This window comes from Muscardinus avellanarius (assembly GCF_963383645.1).
Source record: "Muscardinus avellanarius genome assembly, chromosome: 1".
In the NCBI taxonomy this organism is placed as follows: domain Eukaryota; kingdom Metazoa; phylum Chordata; class Mammalia; order Rodentia; family Gliridae; genus Muscardinus; species Muscardinus avellanarius.
This window is the reverse complement of record NC_137786.1, coordinates 168,817,901-168,827,601: the sequence shown is the minus strand read 5'-3', so window position 1 is coordinate 168,827,601 and position 9,701 is coordinate 168,817,901. Positions and strand designations below refer to the sequence as shown.

General features: G+C 47.3%; 1 protein-coding gene across 1 annotated transcript; it reads right to left on the bottom strand.

Moving 5' to 3' along the window:
- Positions 1-5,666: 5,666 nt before the first annotated feature.
- Positions 5,667-6,854, bottom strand: FAM181B (family with sequence similarity 181 member B; the record flags this gene model as incomplete). Its single annotated transcript, XM_080717104.1, has 1 exon — positions 5,667-6,854. One exon carries the CDS (start codon positions 6,852-6,854, stop codon positions 5,667-5,669), a length of 1,188 nt encoding a protein of 395 aa, XP_080573230.1.
- Positions 6,855-9,701: the final 2,847 nt, after the last annotated feature.

Below are 9,701 nucleotides of genomic sequence, written 5' to 3'. Positions count from 1 at the left end.
AAAATTTACAGTGTTGACAGTGCTGTGCTCTGGGAGAGAATCCTTCCCTGACCTTGTTATAAAATTTGGTATTTGCTAGCAATACTTGGCTTTCCTGGGCCCTTCACATTGTCATTGCTTTAAATAAGGACACCAGTCATACTGAATTAGCTTTAGCCCTAATGACCTCTTCTTAACATAATTCTCTCTGTAAAGATCCTATTTCCAAATAAGGTTACACTTTTAGGTACTGGTGGTTAGTTCTTCAACTTACCTTGGGAGGGGAACAAAATTCAACCCATAACATTTATTATAGATAATAAATAAAATTTGGAATGAATGGATTCTCTCTGATAGGAATCTCCCCATATATTTATTCTTTTTCCATCTCCTTCCCTCCTCCTCCCTTCCCATCTCTCTCCTACGATCACATTCTATGGGAAAATAAATATGGTTTATTTTCACTTTAAATATATTTCTAGGAGCTTCACCTTTTGAAAGTTAAATGAACTATCCATACCATTCATTTAGCAATTAAACACTATAGCACTGCCAGGTGTGGTGGTGTACACCTGTAATCCCAGTACTTGGGAGGCTGAGACAGAAAGATCTTAAGTTTGAGGCCAGCCTCAGCAGTCTAATTAGACCCTGTTTCAAAATTTTTCAAAGGGCTTGTGGTGTAGCTCAGAAGTAGAATGCCTCTGGGTTTAATCCCCAGAGAAGAAAGGAGAAATGAAGGGAGAGAGGGAGAGAGGGAGGGAAGGAGGGAAAAAGAAAGGAAGAAAGTAAGGAAAGTAAAGGAAAGAAAGAAAGAAAGAAAAAAAGAAAAGAAAAGAAAAGAAAAGAAAAGAAAAGAAAAGAAAAGAAGGAAGGAGAGAGATTGGGAAATTGTATTCCAGGCATAGGTACACTGGGAGAAATTTGTAAAGGGGACATAGTTATAGAACATCTGAGCATCTGAAATTAGTATTAATTTGCGTGTGTGTGTGTGTGTGTGTGTGTGTGTGTGTGTGTGTGTTACTGAGGATTGAACCCAGGAGTATTCTGTTGCTGAGCTATAACACCAGCCCTTTAATTTTTTTTAAACAAAGTTTTGTTTCCATTTGCTGAATCAAACCTGTTATCCTACTCTCAACCTCCCAAATACTGAGATTACAGGTTTGTGCCACCAAGCCCAGTTTACCAAAATTATATTTCTTAAATATAAGTAATCTTAGGTGAGTGATAGGTGAGACTAAAGATGATGGCACAAGCCACATCCTCAGCAAAACCTTTTAACTTTGGAAGTGACATGGAGCCATTAAAGAATTTTAAGCAAAGGGGTGACGATGTCAGTGTTTTTAGAAATATCACCTCCGCAAGCTATAAGGAAGATGGATTAAAGGATTATTCATCCAGAGACAGAAGTCATTCAGTCATTGAAGTAGGTTGAGTGAAGTGTAGAGAGGGCATTAAATAGAAAAATTTCACTGGCAGAGGAGTGGAGGAGACAGAGACAGACAAGAACTGCTTAGAACAGTGTCTTTCAAACTGCAGCCCCAACCCATTGCTGAGCCTTGAAATCAACAGACAGTAGCCTGGTTTTACAAAGAAACAGAGAAGTAAACACCAGTGTATCACATAGTTCATTTGCCAGAACCTAGGCTTTGAAAAAATTCAATTATCTATTGAATTGAAATAGAGAATTAAATACTATTTCAATTTATATGAGTATATTTGTACAAATATGGACATAGAAAAATGTAGATATGAATGTCAAGTGATGTTCTTCTGGAAATCATGAATGCAAATATTCAAAGCATGCTGACTTAGAAGGTAGTATGGAATAGGCTTTGATACCATTTGGACAGAATAAGAGAGGCTGTTAAAAAATAGTGTGCCATGATTAACTGTGGCTATTCATGGTACTGTTTAATTTTAATATTTGAGTCATTTACCAACCATCCTGGAGACACTTCCGAGGGAATATGCAAATAATGGGTCTAGGATGGAGGAAAGAAGCGAGGCTACAGTTATGGAGTTGGAGTCATAAGGGTATTAAGACTAGCTGGACCTCAGCTGGGCACGGTGGTGCATCATTATATAGCAGAGCCTATAATCCCAATACTTGGGAGGCTGTGCTAACAGGATCACAGGTTTGAGGCCAACCTCAAAACCTGATGAGACTCTGTTTCAAAATAAAATAAGACTGAAAGAGTAGCTTGAAGGCAGAATATCCCTGGATTAAATCCCTAGTGCATCCCCTACCCCTAAAAGAAAAAAAACCTTCCTAAAAGGTAGAAAATGATACAGGAAGCAACAATGTGTTCAGCCTTGGCAGAGCTATTATTAATGGACACTACTTACTATACTAGCAGGTAGCATAGTCAGGCAGATAGGTTCAAACTGGAAAGCAACGTAGAGAGAAGTGTCAGATATAGAGAAATTTAGAGGCTACATACCTCTACATATCAGCAGACATTCTACACACTGGGGATAACAAGATGGTTAGAATCCTGAAGTAATTCCAAGTCTTAGATACGTGGTACCACATACTTTTCCCCTCCTTGGTGGACATTTATATATACCCATGCCAAATCTCCACAATAATCCTTTGTGATAGATTGTTACCCAATATCCAAATGGGAAAAATATATTTCAACACAGTAGGTGAGTAGTCTATGGCTGGTAAATTAGTAGAGACGAGATGTACCTGAGTCGATTTAGTCCCCCCTCCCCAGTCTTTCTTCATACCTACAACAGTGAGGTAATCATAACACCTAAACAGGGTTCTGTAGGAATTAAATAACATAAAGTATGTGAGAGCCCCATGCACCCCACAGACACTGCATAAGTATTTGCCCAGCACTGATTTTCAGCTGGGGTGATAATTTTACCTCACAGGGCAACATGGCAATGAGGACTTTCTTTTTTTTTTTTATTTTTAGTAATGGAGGTTGAATCCAGGGGCATTCTACCTCCGAGTTAAACTCCAGCCCTATTTTTTATTCCTTATTTTGAAACTAAGTTGCAGAGAACCTCACTAAGTAGCTGAGGCTTGCTTAAACCTGCAATCCTCCTATATCAGCTTCCCAAGTACTGGGATTACAAGGGTGTGCCACCATGCCCAGGTGCAGCACATTTTTGATGATCACAACTAGAGAAGTGATAGTGGCATAGAGTAAGAAAAGGCCATGAATACTGCTGAGCATTCTACCACACACAAGACAGACCCCACAGCAAATGTGTGAGCAAATATATATGTCAATAGTGATGACACTGAGACTCTGCTAACAGCATCATGTGGAAGTGGGGACCATATATCCTCACAAAGCACAGCAGAGCCTCACAAGTCTTGGTGTTGGGCCACACAGAGATCTGAATCTGAGATCCACTACTTGCCCTCAACAAGTTATTAACCTGTCTGAGCCACAAGTTTTCAAATGAGGATAATAATAATGCCTATCTCATGGGATTGGGAAGAGGGTCAGTGAGTTGGTGCTTAGCACAATACCTGGAACACAGAGAGACTCCCAGTTTGGGTATTATTGTTAATGAAAGTCCTGGCAAGCAAGGTGCTGAGAGAAAATTTTCTTATTTTACTAAGCTATACAAGAAAGGAGAATTAAGAAATGTTACAACAGAACTTTCACAGTAATAAGAGTCACAGGGTTATTAATCTCTTCCTATAGTGAAATTCTAGCCTGGATTGTACTCATCATAAAACAATTCAAACAAATTAAGTGACTATTAAGTAATATTCTGTGAGCACATTGGAATTATCCACTTTTCACCACATTAAAGGAAATTCTTTGACCTGATTTTCTGAAAATCTGAATATACTTTTTGTTATTACCTATAGTAATACATTCCTTGGTGCTTTCTTTAAAAAAGTTTTATTCTTTAAAAAAAGGTGGATTAGCAATAGCATTTAAAATTGTACTTACCATTGCTTGATACCTATTTGTTTTGTTTTTCATTCATTCCTTTCTGAAAATATCACAGTACTTCTGAGTTGTGCAAACATTGGCCTGGATTTTAAAATCTACAGCAGCAACACTGGTCTCACATCTAGACTTTATTACAATGTATCTTGGCTGCCTTGAAAATAAGCAGTTCTCCTTTGCAACACCATCAATCATTACACCTCCTCATCTTTTCTGGCTGTTGGTCTCTTGCATTTTCTGCCTATAAGTCTGTTCTGAGGTACCTCATCTTTTCCCTCTAGCCACTCATCTCCCACCCAGTCTTTCCTCTTCTGCACCTTAACCATATTGATGGTGCCAGTGTGTCCTGTCACATTCAATGCTGTCTCCCCAAGTCTCTCTCCAACGACAAATCAGAATTTCCCTTCAAGCCCTTGTCCGATCTCATGCATCAACTCGCTATTCAAGAGGATAGAGAGATTCCTTTGGAAACTTCTTGTTTTTACAATTTTTTATCATGGGGAGGGAAAGTATGGGCATAAGGAGTGAAGAACAGATGGGAGAGGCCGAGAGAAGGGATGTAGGGGTGGACCAGGAGGAGGGATGGCAAAGAGGCAAACAGCCTGTGAGGAAAGGAAGTCCTGGGGCATGTAGATGGTCCAAAAGAGCATGAGGACTGCCATCCTAGTCACTTGTGTGTGTAGAAGCTGTGTGTGTGTGTGTGTGTGTGTGTGTGTGTGCATGTGCATGCGTGCAAAACTAATCAAGCACCACAGCAAGCTCAGGCACTATGCATTCCACTGAGCTACCCAACGAGGTGGGAAGAAGTGAGAAGTGTGGGATATTGTCATCACCACCACCTCAGAGAAGGAAGCTGGGATGCAAGAGACTACAACTTCCTTGTCATACCTACCCAAATGGTTGGAAAACAGAAAGAGGAAAAAAGAGAAATGAACCAGAGGTTTGCCAAATTTCTCTCCCATCTGAGAGAGAGAGAGAGAGAGAGAGAGAACAGAAAATAAATGAGAGAGCAATTAAAGGCAAGAGAAAGAAAGAAAGAAAGAAAGAAAGAAAGAAAGAGAAAGAAAAAAGTTCGCAAAGGTACAGAGAAGATCAGAAAGAGATGCAAGAAGAAAGGAAATAGAAAAAAATAGAGTGGCAGCCAAGAGAGACACACAAGGGGGGGGGGGTCGGCAGCTGACCACCTCCTGTCTTCAGCAACACTCGCCCTGAGCATGACTGACAGAGCTGTCCTCTAAGAAAACACTCAAAATCAATAACATCTCCACTCCATTCTTTTCAGTATAGGCTTTAATTCATATACTACTCAAGGGGTGGGACCAGGCACTGTTTAGAGGGGGTAATTACACTAAATACTCTGACCTTTGTTGAAACTTTGGAAAAGGAACAGCTGGCTACAGAAGCCACCCCTTGCACCTTCTGCCAGTCCCACCCCGCTGTTCCCCCAAACCTGTCTTTCTGCTTGTTTGGTTGGTTGGGCTTGTTCGAGGGAAGGGAAAGAGGGTCATCTGGTCCAGTAAGAACCTACTGACGGCTTAAAAAAAAAAAAAAAAAAAAAAAAAAAAAAAAACCATTGAGGCTGTGAGTAAAACAATCCCCAACTCCTCTTCATCTCTTTTTCTGAAGTTTCTTTTTATTAACTGATTTTTAAAATCCCGTTCCGTCTCCACGTGCGTTTTCCCACCGCTGTCCGGGCTGCGTAGCGATCCGGAGAAGGACAGTCCCCACCGCAGTCTCTAGCGCGAGGGAAGGGTGCCCGAGTCAGTCCCGGCGCGCCCCCTCCTCCCCCGGCGCCCCTTCCCAGCCCCCGTCGGGTCTCCACAGGCCGGGGTAGGCGGTGCGGCCGTAGCCCGCGCCGTAGTCGTAGGAGGCCGGGGGCGGCGGGGGCGGCGGCAGGGCGCAGTCCTGGAAGAAGGGGGCGAAGGCGGCCAAGGGGCCGGGCGCGTCCTCCCCGCCCGGAGAGTCCGCGGCGGCGGCGGGGTACAGGGGGCGCAAGGGCTCGGTCAAGGTCAAGCCTCCGCCGCGGGCGGCAGCGAGCGGCAGCTTCTTGGCCGGGGCGCAGCTCGGGGCGCTCCAGGGCTCGGGGTAGAGCAGGCTCCCCACCATGGCGGGCGGCGGCTCGAAGAGGCCGGGCTCCAGCTCCAGGGGCGCGCGCAGGGCGCCGGGCCCCGCGGGGAAGGCGTCGAGCGGCTCGGCGGCCAGCAGCGCGCCCGCCTCGGGGCCGGCGCCGTAGTCGGGCCCCAGCAGCTCCAGGAGCTCCGCGGCCTCGGGCCCCTTCTCCAGCTCGCCCAGGCTCACGCCGGGCCCCGACGGGCCGCCGCGGGTCGGCTCGGTGAAGAAGGACGGCGGCAGGTTGCGCGCCCGCAGCGGGACCTTGCGCGCCCCGGGCGCCGCGGCCGCGCCCTCCCCGCCCGGCCCGGCCGGCGCCGCCCCCGCCCGGCCCGCGCCCCCCGGCCCCGCGCGCAGCGAGCCGAAGAGCGCGGCCAGGCTCCGGCTCTGCAGGCTGGCCTGCGCCTCCCGCCGGGGCGCCGCCTTGCCGGGGGCGGCCGCCAGGCTCCCGCCCGGGGCCCCGGGGGCGGCGGGGGGCCGCGCGCTGGGGGACGGCGGGCCGGGGGGCGCGGCGCCCATGAGGCCGCTGCAGCGCTTGATCTGCTTCTGCAGGTACTTGCGGTGGTTCACCTTGCGCTTGGACTTGCCCGGCTTGTCCAGCGCCAGCTTGATGTTGCTGGACGCCGAGTCCATGAAGCTCAGGAGGTCGCGGGTGGCTTCGCGCACGTCCCCGCCCTCGGCCCCCGACAGCAGCGCGCCCGCCGGCGCCCCCGGCTCCTCGTCCTCGAAGCAGCAGCCCTTGTCCAGCGCTCCGAAGGCGCTGCCCAGCGCGTCCGCGGGGCCCCCGAAGCCGAAGGGCACGAAGGGGTGCGTGCTGAGCAGCGCCGCCTGCACCGCCATCGCCGCGGCCCCCGGCGCCCCCGGCCGGCCCCGGCCCCGGCTCCGGCTCCGCGCTCCCGGCCCCGCTCGCGGCTCAGCCTCCCGGGGGAGCTCATTAGATCTTGTAAGCGCCAGGCGGAGGGAGGGAGCGCCCGCGACCGCCCCGGTGGCCGAGGGGAGGGGCTTACTCGGCCCCGCTGGGTGGGGCGCGGAGGGGGGGGTCCTCCCTTTTCCAGTTTTCTGGGCTTTCTCAAGCTTTAACCCCTTCCTTTCCCCTTGCCCCGGGGCGTTTCTTTGGGCTGGCTTTCACCGTCGGGGAGAGGGGGAGATGGACTGTTTTCAGACTCCAGCGGGACACTGTCCCCGGGCAGGGAAGGCAGTGGTCCAGAGATGCAAGTTTCTGTCTCAGCGCGAGTAACAATGGCCACCAGCCATTGGGTGCTTGCTTGCGCCAGGCAGGGCCCATACATTATCTCATTTAATCCTTGAACAACAGCGGGTTAATTACTCGTGTCACCCTTCAACAAAGGAGGAAATGGCACCAGGTCTGAGTCGGCCAAGGCCACATCCAGTCCAGTCTGATTACAAAGTGATTCCCAAGCCCTGGCGGAGATTGGTTCTCTCTCAGCCTAGCTTTTCTCATCAGGGAAGGAAACTAGCATCTCTTTGAGCTCTAGCCCGGGTCCTAAGATCTAACCAGAGTTCCCCCAACACACACACACACACACACACACACACACACACACGTAACTGGAATATCGTAAACTGTGGGCAGCGCATGGTCGTCTTCTATTAGTAAAAAGACAGCTTGGGGGGGGGGGGGATCATTCTCACTGAGCCAGCCCATGCCTCAGGGAGAGGCCGGGTGTGTGCAAAACTCTCAGCATGTTAGGACAAAAGGCGAACTGGAACTTCTTGCCTGCCTGTCGTGTTGATTGTGCTGTCCTTCTGGAACTTACTGAGGATCGCCTTGACATTAGGGCCGCTTCCACCGGACATGCCTCTTGGAAGAGAGAAAATGGACAATATGCTAGAGTGTGGATGGTGATAAAGAAAAGACTTGGGATCTGGCTTAGTTGAAATCCTTTCTCTGCTGAGTACATGGCTTTGGACAAACCAGCCAACCATGTTTTGCTGAGCTTCCTCTAGTTAAGTGCAGGTAAGATAGCCCACCTCACAGGGCACTTATGATATGTAAGGTTAATACCCCGTACAGAACTTTATTTGTTGGCTGTCCCACAACCTTGGTGAGTATTCATCCTTACCTCTATGAAATATACACAAAAAGTGACCATATTCCCTTATATGTCTTATTTGTCAAAAGGTATCCATGAAGACTGAAGGAGATCACATACATGAAAACACAGTGCACATGGTAAAGCATGCTGTGCATAAGTTATTATAGCGTAGGTGCAGAATCTGCCTGGGGGAGGTACAGTCTGTCTCTCTCTCTCTCTCTCTCTCTCTCTCTCTCTCTCTCTCTCTCTCTCTCTCTCTCTCTCTCAGATGGCCAAGATGGCCCAGAGTTTAGCCCAAAGTACAAGAAGCTGACTGCACAGGACTCTACACTGACATCTTTAATCTGAAAACAATCTCTTAATCCTCTGAGAGTTACCTAAATTCTAACACAATCATATTCAAATCAAATGTAATGTGAAAAGATTCATGCGCGAGTTTTTCATTTCCAGACCGTTGGACTTTTAAGCATCAAAGTTGATTTGCAGTTTGCTAGAGTTCTGCTAGAGTTCTGGTCCTGCCTGTTGCTCCGTGAGTGTCCTTGGACAGGTCAGCTCATTTCCTAAGGCTGAAAATTTTCATCTGAAAAATGGGAGTGGTCGTAATTGTTCTCTGGGTTTTTGTGAAAAGTTACATGACATAACAAGCAGATCATACCCCCAACTCTTACCTTTCTCATGTGTACACCAGAGATTATCTCAGCTCCTCTAGGTACCTGTGAGACGGGGCGTCTGAAAGCACCAACAAATGTCTATGCTCTTGACTTTTTACCAGCCTATCACACTATAAATCAGCATCATTTGTCCTTCCCCCCTCAACAGAGTGAGTACCTATTTTCAAATGCAAGAGAGCTGCCATGCTTATAGGTTTTTATACCTTAAAAAAAGACGTTGTAATAAATATAGTGAAGGAAATGATGAACCTATAGCCAGAGACTGATGGCTAATCTTGCCTTTATTATCCAATAATAGAAAATTCACCCTCTAGACTTCAATGTTCCCATCTAATCAAATGAGAATAATAATGTAAGACTATTTGATAGAAAATCAATAAGATAACAAAAATGAAAAGTCCTCTGTCAACCATAAAGCTCTTTTTACAAAAATATGATATGTATGGCTTAGCCTGTCTCACAAAATTGATCCTTACACATAAATATCCATCTAGCCACTTATTCATTCAACAGAAAGATGTTGATACCCACAGGGTTCTCAGCACTGTGCCAGTAACTAGAGACACAGAGAGAAAGAAACTGATTTCTATTCTTCTGGTGGAAAGACAAGACATGCAAACAGGCTATTTTAGTGTAATGTCTCAATGGAAGTAAATTAAAAGCACCATAGTTGATAGAATAAAAGGACCTTTGAGTCTGCCCAAAGAAGTTATGGCATTCACATAGATGGGTGGCCTTTGACCTAAGACTTAAATGATGCATGTGAGTGTGTCAAGCAGATATACAACTAAGCCACACGTCTGCCAGAGAGGACGCCCTAGAAGGAGTCACGGCTAAAGGAAAGCGATAGCCGGGCGTGGTGGCGCACGCTTGTAATCCCTGTGCTTGGGAGGCGGAGACAGGAGGATTGTGCTGGTTCGAAGCCAGCCTCGCTGGCTTAAGAGAGCCTGTTTCCAAAT